Source organism: Rhea pennata, chromosome 2 (assembly GCF_028389875.1).
Source record: "Rhea pennata isolate bPtePen1 chromosome 2, bPtePen1.pri, whole genome shotgun sequence".
Taxonomy (NCBI): domain Eukaryota; kingdom Metazoa; phylum Chordata; class Aves; order Rheiformes; family Rheidae; genus Rhea; species Rhea pennata.
Window position 1 is genome coordinate 33,969,235 of NC_084664.1, and position 18,756 is coordinate 33,987,990.

An 18,756-nucleotide genomic window follows, 5' to 3' on the forward strand; every position below is an offset into this window, starting at 1 on the left:
ATGTGTCACTGATACATTAGGAAAAATGAAGGCAACTTTTGGCTCCAGTAATTCATCTCTGAAGAAGAGGTAACAAAAGATCCTCCTTTTAACAGGAAATCTGCTCTAGCTATTTCTACATCACTTGATCCCAGCTTGTTCTTTAGTACAAGAGGTTTGCAGAGGACTGGCAAGGTACTGAAAGAGAAAAGCAAGATACAGCTCTCTAATCTCTGAGTCTGGCAATATCATACTTTGTACAATTATTCCTGCTGTTAAAATCTGGAGGCATTCCATCCTGCTTCAGGGGAGTGCATTGGTCCTCAAAACGTTAAGAGTTAGGAAACTGTCAAAACAGAACTTTAAGCTACTATTTACTTCCTCTTCTGTGTTCCTGCACCATGTATGATCCAACAGGGCTTCAGAATTTTGTCTTCTTCCTGGCCAATTTATAGATCACTTTAAATAGAAAATAATGAAAGAAAAAACAAGCGTTATTTATTTGCACAACTCAAGGTATGAATTAATAAGCAAATAATCTATGCTCTATGTGAGGCCACACCAGGAGCGCTGTGTTCAGTTCTGGGCTCACCAACACAAGAGAGATATGTAGCTACTGGAGTGAGTCCAGCGAGGGGCTACTGAGATGATTAAGGGCCTAGAGTATCTCTCATATGAGCAGCAGCAGAGAGAGCTGAGACTGTTCAGCACGGAGGAAAGAAGAAGGAGGAGGGATCTTAGCAGTGTGCATAAATAGCTGAAGGGAGAACGTAAAGAGGATGGTGCCCAACTTTTTTCAGCAGTGTCCACTGACAGGATGAGAGGCAGCAGGCACAAACTCAAACAAAATAAGTTCGAACCAAACATAAAGAACCCCCCCTTTTTTTTTTATTGTGCGGGTGACTGAGAAAAGGTTTCCCCAAGAGATTGTGGAGTCTCCATCCTTGGAGATATTAAAAAATCATCTGTGTAGGGTGCTGGGCAACATGCTGTAGGTGACTCTGGTTGAGCAGGGTGGTTGGACTAAGTGATCTCCAAAGGTCCTTTTCAACCTCAATCATTCTGTGATTCTGTGATGACAACCAAAGTTTTTGCTTCACAGGAGAAGCTTCCCAGGTGGGCTTCACCTGACTTGGTCTAGAGGAGGCTGATGAATGTTTAAGTAAGGAATTTTGTCTGCAATATAGGTGCCTTCTATCAAAGATGGTTGGCTTTAGAAAAGAAAGATTGGTTTTGATATCACTCTTCCATGTCCATCTTGACACAGCTGCTACTCCTGGCTCTGGAGAAAGCATGCCTCCATGCCCAGCTTTAGCATCTTGTGTGGAGAAGGGGAAAAGCTGGCTGATATCTAAGCAGAGTTAGAGGAGAATTACATTATTACCACACAAAAAGATACTTAACTATTAGGGTGAATGCTGCCCCAAAAAATGTTTTACTCTTTTTCTAGGAAAAAACCCTTCCATACTGGATAGAAGTGTTTTGTGGATCACATTCAACCCACACACCCCCAGCTGGATCATACCATCCTGTATAATACATTCTGTCTCAGGAGGTCAAGACTAGGTCTAATCCAATGATTGATACTGATTGAGCAATTTACCTCACTTTTTCCTCCCTATCCCCCAATATCTATAATCTTTTTGAAATCCCACTTAATGTATTCTGATGTTTTCAATAAATATATTCCAATAATTTACTTTTCCATAAATATTCAAAGAGCTGTTTGCATAATTATTTCTGAACTTGTATTGAATTTATGTACAGATGTTTCTGGGGAGCATATATAGAAAATTACAGGTCTACTACATTTTTCTATGAATTCTGTATGTCAATTTTAAATTCATTTATCTTGAGAATTCAGTAACCCTTGAGAATTAGCAACTTTTTTTTGCCTCTGATATGTGTGAAAGGTGGACAAAAAAGCACAAGTGGATGAATTTCAAAATAAGTACTATTTTGCTTGGTTATAATCCTCGTGAATTGATAGGATACAGTCACGTCTGATGTTCATTACAATGATATGTTTATATTTCATGAATTTCAGTATCCAAATTAGGACTAATTCATGTTCAAGAATCAGAACAAAAATACTAATATGTCCCCATTTACTGAAGTGTCACTGCAAAATAGAAAAAAAATACTATTATTCTCAGATTATAGATGGGGATTTGAAACAAAGAGGGAGACACTTATATGGCAAATTGGAGGTTAAAAAATGTGCATGTGTCAAGTGTCTAGAGATCAGATTTCTTAAGATATTTAGGTACCTAATCTTCCTTCACGAAGAGTTGGAAAGGGTAGCTCATATTTACAACAGGGCAGAAATAAGTTTCTGCAGTAACTCTGCACTCAGTCTTCCTTCTTTGACTTTGTTGTGATGCAGCCCTACTCAAAAAATATAGAAGTACATTTGGCTAATACAAATGCAGCTGAACCTTAAAAATTCTTGCGTAGAGAGAACTGTTACTGCTGATCTGCATAAGCAGTTTTTTATCTACTACTTTATTTGAAATTAATGCAAAGCTACTACAAGCAGCTGTGCTTTATGGTTTTCCTCTGTAAATCTTAAAATGTGTAAGATGGTTAGAAGTAATAAAACTGGGGGGAAAAAAGATAATAGAGTGCACACTTTCGTTCCAGTGTAGCTTCAGTAAGGTTTTATTTGGAGTACCCAGCTGCGTATACAGACGCAGTGGAATTTGGTTTGTGAGGAACCTACAAAAATTACACAAATAACTAACATTTTTTTAATGAATAATACACAGACATGCACCTGCTTCAGAGACTCCATAGATTAGTCTTGCAGCCAATAGAAAAGCCCCTTGGAATTCAATTACATGGCTGAAAAACAGAAAACAAAATCATTGCTATACTTTTAGAACTGATACCAGCAAAATATTAACCAGTTCTTGGGCTAAGCTTTTCCTGAGGATTAGATTGTTTCAGATTGCTTTACTTCCCTGTGGCTTATTGAAAATTTATATTATTCTATTCTATTCTTGCAGCTGGAGCCTCTCCCAGAAGATATTGTGCACCAAATCCCCAATACGAATGCAATAGCTTCTTTAAAAAAGACCACTGAAATTCAAAGTATGTTTCTGAATTTGTGTTCTGAGAGTTTTATTTTTAATATCATTAATGTTGTAGACATTATACTATTGTTTCAGTGAAAAATATGGGCAAATGTGTTATATGTAATTCCACATGCTATGTCAAATATGTGTGTTTTTGCTTTTGATTCTTTGACATCTCTTCATTTCTGCTAAAAACTTATCACTGAAAAATTAAGTGTTTGAAATTATTTAGAGCTCTTTCCTGAATATTCCCTAATCTTTCCATTCCAGAGAAGCTTGAGCAAAATAGTTGTTTATCAGTGAGGGACAGAAAGAGGTAAATTTAAGATAATAACAAATAGTTTCTTTAGATTCTGCTTATGTAGGCCTTTATAAGTCACTCACTTCAAGATGTATAGGAGTATGGGAAAAATCAAGAAGCTTAAAATGGACATTGATCCATGGAACATCATTAACATATATGTTGTGATTCCATTCTATTTCTGGTGCAAAGAGTACTTGACTGCTTCACTTGTGTACCCTGGCCCCTAATCAAATACTTTAGGGCATTCGCCCTGACCTCAGTGAAGAATTTTCTCTTTACTTTAATCCAGCTGAGGAGACTTCCCTTAATTTTTCTAATTTTTTACTCTCTGCCATTTTACCTAAGTGGTAAAATGTAGCTTCCTGACTCTTACTGTTTGCTTACTTTTTAACAACGGCAAATGGATAATAAACGTTTTACTTACCAGATACATCACAAATAATAGGGATTCATCTCTATAAAATATGTGAAGTTTTAAAAGGAGCATCATGCGTTATTAGTAGTTTGTTCTCAACCTGATTTCAGTTGTAAAGAGACAACAAAAACTCATTGTAGGTTTATAACTCATCCTTCATATCAGATACTCACTCAGATAGAGACAAGCTCTAAGTAAATTAGCTGAATATGATAAATTCTACTATGTCGTTTCTGATGAGTGATGTGTCTAGGGTACCTCATGAACTGATTTCTTCCTTAAAATACCCTGTTAATGATCTAGAAGGAAACAGAAATTAAGGAAATTCACATACTATGCAAATATACAAGGTAAAACTGATCCACAAATGACAATAAGGACAGAAAACTAATACACAGGGCACCAAAGAGATGATAAACATGGGGAGAGAATATACAATTCAGCTGGAATAAAGCACACATTTGAAGAAAAATGAATCCAAAACACCCAAAAAAGTGAACTGGAGGGAAAAAATAGTGGATTTAGACATTAACGCATAGTGTCTTGCTAGAAATACACACAAATGACAGAAGTTCAGAGAGAAGGAATAGATTCAGGAAGAAAGACACAACATATGTCTACAAAATCAAACCCAGAGCTCTGCAGAGCAGCTTAATTTAGTTTGTTCAGAACAAGCTTCAGTTTGAGCAGAACCAGTACAGTTATGGCAGTCAAATTGGCTGTACTTCTGGCGCCTAAGTTAGGCTGCTCAGGGCTTGGAGCTATTTATAGCATTCTGTCTTTTCTTGTAGTTGTTGCCTAAAATGTTATGCACATATCGTTCTACCTAAGAAATCACTGGGATGAGAGAGAGGCCCTACAAGTCTCCAAGTACTAGAAAGGAGTGAGTGATGGAAAGCAACATTGAGGAAGTTTAATGCATTTTTGTAGAGGGTGGAAGTAAGCGAGGCCAGTATGTGCTCGACATAATGGAGAATTATGCAGACTGAGGAGTGTTAGGCTGTAGAGTAGCACCTCATGAAATACTGAGACAGCCTGCTTTGCTGAGATGACTGTTCACATTTATGTTGTGTCTGTGTTTCCATGATCCAGCTTTGATAATGAATATTGGTAATAATTTGGGGGGAAAAAAGGTCCCTCCTCTGTGTTTGCTTCAAAGAAAGGAAGATACAGTGCTTAAACAGTAAGAGAAAATAACTTTTTTCTAAGAAGAATGGAATTTGTATAAATACTTTGTTTGTGATAGTGATCTAAAGCTCTTTTGGAAAGATAATACATTTGAAAGGAGTAGTTCCTACACCCATGTAATATGCTATTTCTAAACAAATCCTGTTCACCAGACTGTACGCCACTCCCAAACGGATTTTTTCAAGCAAGCGATGTACATGTCCAAATCCATCAGTGAAAGGCAGTTACAAAATCCTGCAACAGTAACAGAAATATTTGCTTTTTTTATTTCCTGTGCTCCCACAAATCTTTGAGAGAGACTTAAGCGTATTTTCACACTGAAAGGAAAAGCATACCTAGAAGACTGATTTGGTTTCACAGTTTGTTCTTGCAAGCAGCGATTGCACTTCAAGTTTTGTATGAATGAAACCAGCAGTATGGCTCATTCTTTTCCACGAGCTCCACCACGTTCTTCTCAATGAATGTTAACAGGACTAGTAGTATTTCACATTCCAGTATAATGCAGTAGAAATGCCATTTTCAGAGACACAAGCAGTTTAAGATGCTGATCTCATTGTTAATCCATAACATACCTCGTGTTTCTACCAAAGCTGCTGTGCAACTTCATGCAGTGCCTTGTATGTCCATTCCGCAAGATTTTGCCTGGAAAAAACCTCCAGTTGAAAACACTTGCAAGCCCTGTATGCTTTGTGCACAACAACGTATCAATGCTGCTCTCCATAAAAAGAGGCTTGCACAGCTGTTCTGCTTCTAACAGGTGTTTGTAAGGTACAGCTTTCTGGTTTTAAAGAAAAAATCTACCATCATTTTTTCACAAGAATCAGAAAGCCCTCTTTGCGTGAGGTGCCCCCTCCTACCTGATCTATTCCTACTTTAGATTGCTTTAAAATTTCCTCCCACAAACCACAGACACCCTGCCTCATGTTCCCCTTCTCCAAGACCCTTCCGCAGCAGCAGCGTAGTTGCTGCCACCTGCTTCCTGGCCTTACAGTGGTACCCCTCTTTATCACTGAAGCCCCTCTTATAGTAGAATTCTCAGTTCAAGGAAACAAGAAAAATCACTGATCACTGAGGAGTGAAGGGCGATTAAGTGGGCACAAAGGGCTCACTACTGTGCTTGAGTTGGCCCCGAGTTTTAGTGTTACAAGAAAGTCAGGATTCAGAGGGCAGCTGGTGCGTGAGTGTGTGAATGAATGAATGAGATGTACCAATCTTCACTGATGCTGTTTTATTATTTCGACAGGAGAGCAACACAGTGGTAGCTGGTTACTAATATTTTATTTTATGAATAAGAGCCCTTGAAAACACCAGCAGTGAACATGGGTTCATTTCTTTTATAGGCAAGAGGGGGTATTATTCCCATGCCAACAGATCTGATTTTCTTGCACATCTGTTTCTGCAACACAAACCCCACCCACTCTGTGAACATTTAGTCCATAAATTATAGGGTTTGAATTGGGTGTATATTGCAAGGGCTGACTTTTGCACATATGATCTGTGAGAACATTGTGAAATGCCCATATAAGTTTTTGTTTGGTTTTAGCGTATTTTTAATGAATAGAGAATTTAGTCTCTAACACAGTAATAATAGAGAATATTTTTCTCTTGTTTTTATAAAATTTGCCAGGCTCCAATCATTGAACCTACTGTTATGTAGATATCTTTTTAGCTGTGGCTTTCATGCTTTTGGAGTGAAGCCAGCCTTCTAACACTTAATCTCAACCTTGTAGGATACTTAATACATTTCACATTTTGTCCCCAGAAGGTCCCCGCTATTTAAAGATTCTGCTAACTACTCAAACGTGCACACTATTACAGTTCCAAGAAAGACACCGGCCACGCTTGCTGGTTATTCTTGCAGACTAACTTGGGCTTTCATCTTGCAATGATATTTTTCAATAAAGACATTTTCAGTCTTTATTGACAGCTGCTCTCTCACTGGAGTTAAAAATTTGTCTTTCGAAAAGTCTGAGACTGTGTTGAGAGCTGTGTTACCAAAGAGGGAGTTTTCAGCAGCCTTTTGGCTGAACAGACAGCACCACCACTGGCCCTGCCTCCCAGCTGTCAAAGCCTCCAGCTACCCACTGGATAAGCACCTCGACTCAGCCCACTGCCCAGCTGCCAAAATTGTCCTTTTAGTCCTTGGAAAAGTCACCTACTTGATCCCTTCTCTTTCACAGCTGCTGAAACCCTCCCTCTAATTCCCAGATAAATACCCTGACCCAGCCTCTGCAGCAGCTGCTGGAAGCTTCTTGCTAAACGCTGCATAAGCCCTGGTCCAGAGCTCTCAGCCTCCCTAATGCTTCTAATTTCCAGGTGTCATCCACCTGGCAATTAGTGCGCACTCCGTGGATTATTGAACCATAAAAGTATGTATGCAAATTCTTAGTTGTTTACCTGGTTGCCACTAATCGTAGACCATTTGATGTGCTTGTTATGACTCACCTGTGCATTACTGTTTATTTTACTGGTGAAGCTTCCTACTCTTTCTGTTGCAAGCAAAAAGCTGAGAATGCTCATTCTTCCATTTCACTGCTGTGTTTTTACACATCAAACCAGAAAGCTCACTTCCTTATGATATCTGGCAGTTTTCCAGCAACAGCCAGGTCATATATGCAAGTTTTAAATAAATTACTGTTCTAGTGTACGCCCTGAGGTTGGAGGAGAAAGAACGTCCAGGACTAACAAATCTGATTGTTCTGGCAACATCACTTCAGTCCAAGCTGGCATTTCTGACTCTTTTCCTTTTCAAGACAGTGCCGTGTGAGCACTTTGTACAATAATGTTCATTTTTCTAGTCTTTTTTTTGTTGTACATGCATTTACTGCCTGCAATATCAGAGCTTCTAGGTATTAACCCTGACCTGAACTCCCTTCACCTAGTGTAGATAAAGCCAACAGTCTGTCTGACAATATGAGTTCATTAGACTTCATGTTACTCCTCCAGTTTATTACCTTCTGGGGAAGGGTGTGACACAGCCCTTTGGAATGAAAACACTTTCCAACTTGGCATTCTTTGGTCCAGAAATATACTTCTTCACTGCTGTTTGAAATTCCAATTGCACTGCTAACAGTGCAGTGATTTTAACTTATAATCAGCCAGGGATGGACTAAGTGATTACTGTGCTTGTACCACCATGCTAGCTAAAATTCCCGTAAATTATTATGTGTGTTTTCCTTAGGCAAGTACTGGAAGTCAGTGGAACCATACTCTGTGCCAGTGGATTGTGCTCTGGCTGAGACCCAGAAACGAGAGAGGGAGGAGACAGAAACTGTATCTGCTATGGCTTCTCTTTCAGTGGATGTTGAGCAGTGCTTCCCTCAGGGAGGCAGCAGGTAAGTGCACACCACCATTGCAGAGAGCAAGGCTTTCTGTTCCAGTGATGTGAAATGCACAGGTCATCTAGATTAAGATTGTTTTCAAAATTATCTGATGATTGGGGTACCTGGAATTTGTGGTCCCTGAATTTGTGTTATTTCTAGGTGACTACCTGAAATGGAGGCATTCTATGCTAACAGATATTTTCAGAATGTGTAGTTCTTTACTAAGATTCATGATGGCACATGAGCCTTATTTTCTCCACATTTCTAAAGCTCCCTGTTATATAAAAAGTACAATATTGATATGAGAAAAAAATAGATCTGGTAAGTTCAATAACCACATGCTTTTTATACGAAGATGTTCAAACCTGTCATAATTTTAACTTTCTACGAAGGCATTAAGGAGAGGGTCAGAAAATTTAAAAATGATCGACTAAACCATTATTAAATGATATTAGATAAGCATTAAAATTACTTCCCTGGAAGCTATGAAACTCAGAGCAATCCTGAACAGAATCTGGACCAATGTTTTCTATGTACCATGCTGATGGTATACCACCCAACGAAGAAAATACTGTTCTCCGTAACTTGTCAACTGTTTCTGATTGCTCTCAATTTCACAGTTTGTTAAAATGACATGGAAACTCCTGTTGTGTTTTTGCCAAATAGATATGAAAAAAATGATGGCCACTGAATAATGCCATCTACAAAACAGTATTTCCTCAAGGAGTTGTTAGGAGTGAGGTAAGTTACTGCAGAAGTTTTGGGAGTTTCCTATTTACTCATTTTAAGGATAAACGTTTCTGGCTTGTTCCATTGGAGGAAGACCCAAAATTTAGTGAAACCAATCAGTTTCCATCGTCCTAAGAAAACAGGGGAGGGAAGAGGAAAGGAGAACAAAACCTTTTAAGGAGACTCATCAGTTTCCTGCATGCTGTGAAGCTGAATGGCAGCACAACAGGAGAGAAAGGAGGGAGCAGTGGGTAGGCAAAGAAGAGGTGGGATTGGAGCCAAAGGGTCCATGGCTTGTGTGTCATGAGAACTACTTGTCTGATTTGGTTCTCCTCTTCTGCCTTGTCTCTTTTAATCAGAAATTAACTGATGGCCAGCTGAGAGCATCCAGGGGAATAGTTTAGTGCCAGTGAAAAACCATAGACACCTTTGGAAGTGTGTGTCTCTCACAATAGTAAGAACATTGATCTGTCAATAAATTAACAGATGTGGCTCAAAAGGACAAACGGGGAGCAGAGCTAACTAGTAAAGTTTTCTATATTTGCATAATTACCTTCTGTATTATAATTACATTTTAAAATGATATGGCTATTGTTATGCCAATATTATTACAAACAAAATTCATGAATGCCTAGGGAAGAAGCCAGCGATGAACAGGTCATATATTTTAAATTTGTAAGATTGTTAATCAGTACTCAGCTAAGGAACAATGTAAAGGTTTGTCATATAAATCTGTGAGAGTTGTAAGATACTTTTGTTAGCCAGTGACAGAAAAGTTGGGTGTTTTTTCCTGCATGCGTAATTCTGGAATATAAAGAAGTTTTCATTAATATAAAGAAGTTTTCATTAATATAGTCAAAGCTAAGTTTTAAATTGTTTGGAGAAGGGTACAGTTAATTTTTGCTTACTTACTTATTGCTTAGAATAACAGGAATTGTATTTGTTATGAGCTCCACTCATCTAAAACTAGTCATTCAGTGTGACCCTATGTGACTTGACAAAAGAACACTATGATTAATGCTGTACTTAATTACTGTATTTATTACCTACCTACTGATAACCTATGACAGTTTCCACCCATTCTGTAAACAGAATTTCAAAGTAGAGCTGAGAGAAATGGTGGTGGCGGGGGGGAACGGATGTGCTGAAATGTACACAACTGGAATTCATGTGGCTGCCAGATTCATTACACTTCATCAGTTCTGAACTCTTAGAGGGATGAATCCATCATGATGAATTGTTCTCTGGAAAAATGGCTTCGTTTGAAAATTTTTTGTGGTGCTGTAGGGTTTTTTCAGCAGCACGAAAAACCTTTACACGCATGCACTCCTAATTCTGTTTCCACATTCATAACCCACAAAGAAGTACACGGAACCAGATTGCCATCAGGGAGCAACGGGACAACATAAGTGTTATGCCACTGGGCCAAAACTGAGAGCTAGATTTTCTGAGACATCACCCTCTCTGTTTTCTTTCTGTTGAATGAAAAGTTTGTTAGGGAATCAAAAACACTCACCTGCAAGGTCTGATTTTTGGGGCACAGTCCTCTGAGCTGTGGGAAGTCTCCTGAGAGGAGCTGACTGCACTTTGCACATGAGTGAAACTCCTGTATGAAATTACGAGTCCAAGGACAGTTTCACGATTGCATACTCCAGCTTCGTGCCAGTATAATTTCATTTGTTTCATAGAAACATACTATTCATTTCATAGACACGTACCAACACAAACCGGAGTAATGTAGTGATGAGTCATAACTTTTTTACATTTGTTACACTGGTTATGACTAAAGACCAAGTAGGCCATACTCCTTCTCCAGCCCCTTTCTATGACAAATGACCAGGTTGTAGCAACATCAGGGCTTCTCAGTCCTCTTGTTAAGGGCCATTGTAAAAGGAGGCCATATAGCCTTCAGAAGACATGTTGCAAGCTCTTGCACTGAGTATTTAATTGGCTGGTAGGGCAAGACAAGAGCAGAAAGTGCTGTGGCTGGCAGGGCAGCTTGAAGAGGCTTCCTTGAACAAGAGAGGCTCCTGCCAGTGCCTGCATTACGCCAAGAGCCAATTTAGTTTCTCTTACTTCGCACCACGGTCAGCCAGGCTAATAATTTTGGTCTGCCTGTCTGACCCTGTTTCGCTGAACTGATGGTAGCGATCCCATTGACTTCAGCTTTGGATGGTCAGGTCTCCAGATGAAGAGAGCAGCAGCAAGAGTCACTTTGCAGGAAACTCTTGCCAGTTGTGTTGGAGGATATGTTGGTGTTTAGAGTGAGATGACTCATTTTAAACTCTGATTTTGGGTAAAGCAGCTCTTTTCCTGGCCAACGCATATCTGACTCATTTACCACTGGTGAATAAAGGATAAAATGCTCCTGGCTAAGGCCCATTTTAAGTATTTCTGTTTCTTACTTCTCTTTTTCTTTCTTTTCTTCAAGTGACAATGCAGATTATAATTTTAATTTGTTTTCCTCTGACATGCTAAATGAAGAAGACTGTGAAAAGCTGCTATGCTTTTGGTATTTTATTTTACCAAAGCACAACTCTGTGTTTTAAGATCCAATTGAAACTTGATTACAGACTTCAGAAGAAAACAGAGATAGAAAAAAGACTTCATGGATAGGAAAGAAAACATGCATAATGCTAACAGAGATTTAAATACAGATGCAATTAAAGGAACAAGTATGCCCTATAAAACATTTCTAATTACCATAACTTTTGTGTATTGGTAACTGCTTATTCTCTAAGTGAGATGCAGATTTAGCTGATTAGAATTTTGCTTGGGCCAGAAGTCTGCTTCAGAAATCTTGTTGTGAAAATGTTCAGTACAGTGCTGTCCATGAAACATTGGAGCTTCTGTACATTTCTTCTTAAAATGGAAAAATAAAAGGGTGTGGAGGGAGGTCTCTGGCACTTACTATTTTTACAGCAAACAGTAAATCTTGAGAATAACATTTAACAGAATTTGACTTTATAGCTCTCATTCAGCTTGGCATAGATGGAAATGAAAACAAAGTGTGATTTTTTTTTTTTAGATATTTCTCTTAATGTTTCTGAGCTACCACTTGTAGTTTCAGTCACATATTGTATACTAGAATGACTGGTTAGATTATGGGGTACAGCTAGCCATTACCTAGGGTCTATCTTTTGTGTTTCTGTGTCAATTCATACAGCTTCACTTAGCATTTCACTCTTTTAGGTATCTACCTCAGCTGGGCTGAATAACCTGCATCTACCTGGCTGTAACTCACATGATCTGAAATCACCACCAGGCTCAAGAACTGAAGAGGGCCATGTTAGATCAGACTGTAGCCTTACCTAGTTCAGCTTCATCTCATCCCCTGGTAGTGCATGTGTGGGAAAAAGAACCAGAAACAGAGGAATTTTGGATCCTACTTTGTCCTGATTAGTTCTTAGATCTTAGTAGCCGTTTCTGGCACATCCTATGTAAAAACGACCAGGATACCTATCCAGGCATAAGCTTTTCAAGGCTGTTACTGAACCAGCTTTTGCACTTTTGGTCATCAGGTAATGGATTCCACAATACAATCAGGCACTGTGCTTTGTTTTTCTTTGTCTTAAACATGATAAATTGACTGGGTGCCCTTTAGTTCTTATACCATGAGAAATAAAAGTAGTTCATTCCTTATTCACACTCCCTGCTCCATTTCTGGCGTTAAAGGCCCCAGCTCTCTCAAGACTCCTACTTTATTCCTACCTGTGAACTTCTTGCCTGTGATCATTCTTCTTACCCCTTTGTATGCCTTTTACAGTTCTCTCTGAGATGGGCCATGAACTGCATGCAGGATTCAAGATGTTGTGCACACTATGGATTTATAAAGTAGCTTAATGATATGGGTATTTTGTTGGGGGTTTTTTTGTTGCTCTCTATTCCGCTCCCAGTAACTCCAAACTCTTAGTCATAGACCATCGCTGTATATAAATAACTAAAGCTGTCCCCAATACACACCATTTAGTGTATTAATTTGTGTTTATTTACCTTCTTTTCCCCTTTAGTCTTCCAGTCAGAAATGGTGTTAGGCTTTCATTCTTTTTCACAAAATGTGCTGGTACACCACCACATCTTTTTGAGATGCTGGGGAGCATCCCTCTGTGGTAAAAAACTGACTAGTATTGTTACCTATTTCCTATTTTTGATAGATTGTTAATTTATGAGATCTTCTCTTATAACCCAAGTTCTTCAAGCATTTGGATAAAATTGTTGGAAAATTTTCTTTGCACGGTGGTATCCCTTTATCTCTCTCAATTCAATTCCTTCAGAAACATCAAAGAAAGTTGTAAGGCTTGACTTCTGTAAGAGTTAAAACTTAACTCTTCACCTAATTATTATTGTCTAAATGACTACTAATTATCTCATTGATTCTAGTTGCTGTTAATTTGCCTGGTGCAGACTTTCTGTGTCTCCTGTAGTTTCCAGCAGAGGGATTGCATTTCTTACCTTCTCTGCTTCTGCCATGGAGACTGATTTAAACAGCAGAATATACTTATTTCTTTAGAAACATCCTGATCACAGCTCTTCAAAACTCAGTGGACAAATGTCTTCTGCTTTTAGCAATTTGGTAATGTTTAATATATCAGTTTGTTCTAGGGCTGATTCAGTTTAAGACAGTTCATCTGCAAATAATAAAATCTCCCTGACACTCTTCTAGTGAACCCAGATAGAAATAGTTCATTTTGCTCTTGTGGTCTACCTTCCTTGATGCTCCTTTTATGCTTTGATCATTTCTTCTGATGTTTTTGAAAGATATTTTTATTAGTAGTTTTTATGCCTTTAACATATTGCTCCTCAGAATCTCCTTTGGCCTTCCTCATTGTGGGTTTACATTGAACTCGCCAGAGTTTATACTTTATTCTGTTTGCCTTATTTGGACATGACTTCCTCTTTTGAGCCTGTGTGCGTATTTACCTTCTGCAGTTTTATGCTGCTGTTAAACTACGATAGCTCTTGCTTTTAGTTCCTTTTTCCTTTGATCCATAAAAGGTCCATTTTTACTAGGATATACACTTACTCAGGATCTCTAATATGATGTCTTCAGACACTGTCCAAATCATCTCCATAGTATAGAAATGTGCCTTTTTTCTCTGCTACCAGAGGATCACTTTTCAATTACAATGATCTTTCCTGAGACAGCTGAGTTAAATTAGGAACAGATTATGGCATAAAAGAGCTCTAGCACATCAGAAAATCTATCTTCTGTTCAGCAGTTTCTGTGACTTGGAAACACAACTTGAATTTTTATTTTTACAAGTTTGATGATATAGATATGAGGAATCTCTGTAATTCTAATTTATAAAACAAGGTAAGAGAAGCATTTACTTTTTTGGATGATGCAAAGGATTTTATCTGTATTCTTAAAAGTTGATTAAAAAAAACTAAATACTGAATCATTTAATAATATTCTCATTACAAAATATGGTAGCCTTTTATTCACAATTGCCATCAAGCAATAATAAAGTGTCACAAGTTTTGTCAGATTTGATCCATACGGCAGCATTTTATCTCAACTATTTCTTTCATTTTAAGGTGTAATTAGAATAATTTCATTTAGCAGTAACTGCAGAGAGATTATATTATTTCAATGTGCAATAGTATGAATTGTATTTGCATAGATCTACAGATGAGAGCTCTTTACAACACACCAAATGCAAGAGGGCTCTGCTCATAGGACGGTGCAGTTTAAATGAGCCACAGTGAAGATATAATGAAAAATTACAGTTGTGGTTCTACAGTGATCACAGTCCCAATCTGGGTTCTCCTGGATCTGCCAGCCGCACAGAATCAATCCGGATCAGACCCAAACTCAGAGTCACATTTCTGAGGAATTAGTCAGAGCATACAGTATGATATTTTTGCCTGTTTTATGTTTTTATGCCAGCTTCTTGTCAACTACAGGAAGACTGACTGAACTGATGTAACTAACAATGACATAATTGAGGCACCATGTATTTGGCTTGTCAAACTCTGCCCCCTCAGTTTTTCTTTGGGGGAAATTTTGATTTCAGTGGAATGGGTATATATTGATATACCATTCAGTGTTACGTGACTACAGTGTTTTTCTTTCTGTACGAAATGCCCTAAAATTTTACTAGCTCTCTCAGAAAATTCTGGGCTAAGACATTATTCTATAAAAACGTATGATTTAACAATAAGCCATTGGATAGATCCAGTGACATCTGTGCCACTAATAATCTGCAGTTAAAGCATGTACTGCATAAGTCTTCAAAGGCCTGGAGAAGGCTTTTGGAGTACCGCATGGAGACATGATGGCTGGGTGAGACATGATGGTTACAGCCAGGGTGCTGTAACCTCCTCCAGGATCCCATAAAGGACCTTGCATCTTGCACTTACACATGAAAACTTGTGTGTCGCTTCTGCCTCAGAAGAGTGGGACAGCATGCAGGGTGAGTCTTCCTTCCTCAGTGAAAAATTACCCAGGTCTCAAATCCTGAACAAGATATTATCTCTCAGCCAGATTTTGTGCATGGGAGTGTCACCCCCAGAAGCCAAATGCGTATAAACATAGTGCTGCACGTGCTGCTTCCCAACCTCCTTATAAATAACTGCCCCTTTCACTTCCAGGAGCTTTCCAGAGCTCCCCTTCCTTCTATTCTGACAATCTCTAACTGAAATCTGTTGACAATTGTTTCTTCTCATTCACTTAGAGCAGAACCTAAAAAACCTGAACTGTTATGTGCTTCCAGGCTATTCTCTTCTCAGACAGTCCCATAAGGTCCTGGATGTTTAACAAGGGCTTGTTGTACTTTTGCATTTTGCCAGAAAACATTCAGGTCTTCCAAAAGTGACTGGAGAAACCGAGAGCTTATGGTCAACAAAGTGGCAAGAATACAACATAGTTATGAATTCTCCGCATAACACAAATGCCCTTTTTTTTTTTTTTTTTTTTTTTTACCTGCTACCCTCTTTCCAAGGAATGACTTTGCAAGGAGCTGTAGCGGGTGCAGGTTGGTGGCGAGTGACTTGCGCGCCCGCCTCGACCACTGGTAACCAGAGCGATCCACCGATGCACGATCACGGCGGCGGCAAGCTGGGCTCCTTTCCGCCCCGCTGCCAATGTGTGGTCTCTGCTGCAAGTCGAAACAACAAAAGAAAAAAGAAAAAAAAAAAGAAGAAGAGGAGAGAAGACAGTGATGACAGTCATTTTTTGAAAGAGATTTCGATAAATACTTTCATGTGTGTTTTGCTCAGCCCTCCTGGCCTGCTCTGCCTTTTTTTGGGAGGGGACAGGGGGAAGCAGCGATCTGCTGCAGCTGTGTGCGGACAGTGGGGTGCTCCCACCCCAGCTCTGCCCAGCCGGGGCGGCCCCCGCTGCAGCCGGCGCGCAGATCTGACTTCGCCTCCGCGCGCAGCAGCGGCAAGCCTGCAGCGGGTATTGCGCGCGTGGAAAATTCTCCGTGGTGTGGGCAGGGACAAAGGATTTGAGATTTATAGATTAATAATCTTTTGAGGTCAATAACCCTTTGGAAAGTGAGTAGTCTGAAAAACTTTTTTCATATATTGTTCATCTGACTTATTTTTCATCATGCTAGCTAAGATCATTCCAAATCATAAAGGAATAATCTGTATAAAATCACTTAAAGAGACACTGCTGAATTTTTCATTGGGAAAGACTTTAATAAAGTCCAGATTCAGTTAAAATTCCTGGCTTCCTTGCTGAATAAACCACCAAAGCCCATGCAAGCCCCCGTTAATTACTTTTTTTTTTTTCTTTCTTTCCACGGGATCTCATGAACATGTACCTTCTGGGGGATATTTTACTGAAGTCAATCATTAAGTGAGATTTAACTGGTAAATGTCTGTTTTATTTATTTATTTGTATTTACCTTTTGTTCTCCTTTCATTTCAAAGTTGCTTGAAGTGATTACTTTTAAGGAGATTTTAAGCTCATTTTTTCATATGGTATTCTGCAGGGCTGAGGTGAAAAATGATTATGTCCAAATTCTCATGCCCTTCGACAGTGAGGTCTCATCGTGTTCTCAGAAGCTTTCAATTTTATAGTTACTGATATAATCCTCACGTGCAATAACTTGTTAGCTACAAAGAATGATGGCACTTTACACCAGTTTGGCATAATTCCCCATCATTTTCTCACTGGATGTTTTTGAGAGCTTATCTTACCTGGGCTGAATATTTACCAGATGCTTTCTACTAAAGAATATATATAATCTAATTAGACCTTATTAATAGACACCCTTTCCATGGCAGTGATCTGCAAGGCAAATTCAGAATTGGTTGTCAGAAGTTGCAGGCAGACAAGCAGCCAGTCAATGCCTTTATGAAAGCACAAAATCAAAAATCGGAGGTCTGGTATGACAAACACAGAAGAAATGTTGCTAACTACTTGAATTCTAGAGAACTATTTTGTTTTAATGGTCCCAATGTTTTAAAGACCCATTTGAAAAACTAAGTGCATGTATTTTTAGTTGCAAATGGTTGTAAAATAGAACTATCACAGCTATTTTTTTCATGAAATTATTTGACTCTGTTGACACAAAGCATGTACATTTCTGGACCAAAAGTTATAAAATATTCTGACATATTTTAATATAAACAGGAACATTTTCAGTGATTGCTTGGATCTAAAATGTTTTTCCACTTGACATTTGTTTATACTTCCTAGGAAAGAAACTCTATTTATGGATAACTGAATAACACAAATAAACATCAGAGAGAGCTGAAAAATCAGCTTTGATTATGCATGAAAATCTACAATGTCATTGTGTACTCTTGTGCCGTATTCTGATTGCCTGTTTATTTTTACAGAGCTGCTGGCGAGCCCATGGAAGAAGAGCCAGCCTTGTGAAGTGCCAAGTCCTCCCTGATATTTCCTGTGGGTGACATCATTGTGTATCCCCCCAAAGCACCCTCAGACATGTCTTGTCTGCTGCTTGGGTGGCACAGATCAGATGGAACATAAACACTGGGCACAAAACTCTGAATAGCAGCTTCACTTGTTCCTTGGATGGACTTGAAAGGGCCCTAAAGATTCCTTAAATGTAACCGCTACAATTCTAAAGTTACAGTAAAACAGGCTTGGGAGAAAGAGCCCAGAGCATGCTTTTTATATGCTGTTTGACCACTCACCAACATAAATTGTGAAATAGAATATTACAAAATTCTACATGATAGATTATAGATACGAGAATTGCAATAGCCAGCAAAATACTCGGTAAACTCTATGAATCACTTTGACACTTTTTACTGAGTAATTCTTTTCATACCGTGTTAAACTGTTAATAGAATTTGTTTTCTTTGCTTTGTGTAATGAAAAAAAAATCTTCTTATTTTCTGTGCCATTTTTTAGGCCCTGTAATGAGTTCTTGGTTGGATAAGTGAAGGGTGTGCAAGTTAAGATGAGGGATTTTAGCTAAAGGGGAAGCATTTCTTATTGTACTATAAATCCCCCAAAGTACTGTGCTTGATGGTGCTTTATTTTATTTTTCATCTTCCTGAAGATCCTCTCCATTTAATGTAATCTTTTATCATAAAAATACATTTACGATTCTCTAAAATAAGCGATCTTCTGCCTTTAAAAAAAAAGTGCAGTACCCTCCGTAGTTGACAGTAGCTCTCAACAGATGTGCAGCAGAGATCAAGTAGTTTCTGAGAAATGGATGGCTTTTCAAATGTGTTTTTAGTTTGTTCTGAAATGTTGCTGTGTCCTGACTCTAAGAACAGCAATCTTAAGTATCTGCGTGCAGCTCATTT

At 38.6% G+C, this 18,756-nt stretch overlaps 1 protein-coding gene across 4 annotated transcripts in view; it reads left to right on the top strand.

Moving 5' to 3' along the window:
- HDAC9 (histone deacetylase 9) overlaps positions 1–18,199 on the top strand; it is a 491,690-nt gene extending 473,491 nt beyond the window's left edge. For all 4 annotated transcript variants that reach the window (XM_062569202.1, XM_062569200.1, XM_062569203.1 and 1 more), the window contains 3 exons: positions 2,988–3,072; positions 8,145–8,298; positions 17,812–18,199. In XM_062569202.1, the coding sequence (XP_062425186.1) occupies positions 2,988–3,072; positions 8,145–8,298; positions 17,812–17,851 (279 nt within the window). In that variant the 3' untranslated portion in view covers positions 17,852–18,199. The remainder of the gene's footprint in view (positions 1–2,987; positions 3,073–8,144; positions 8,299–17,811) is intronic.
- Positions 18,200–18,756: the final 557 nt, after the last annotated feature.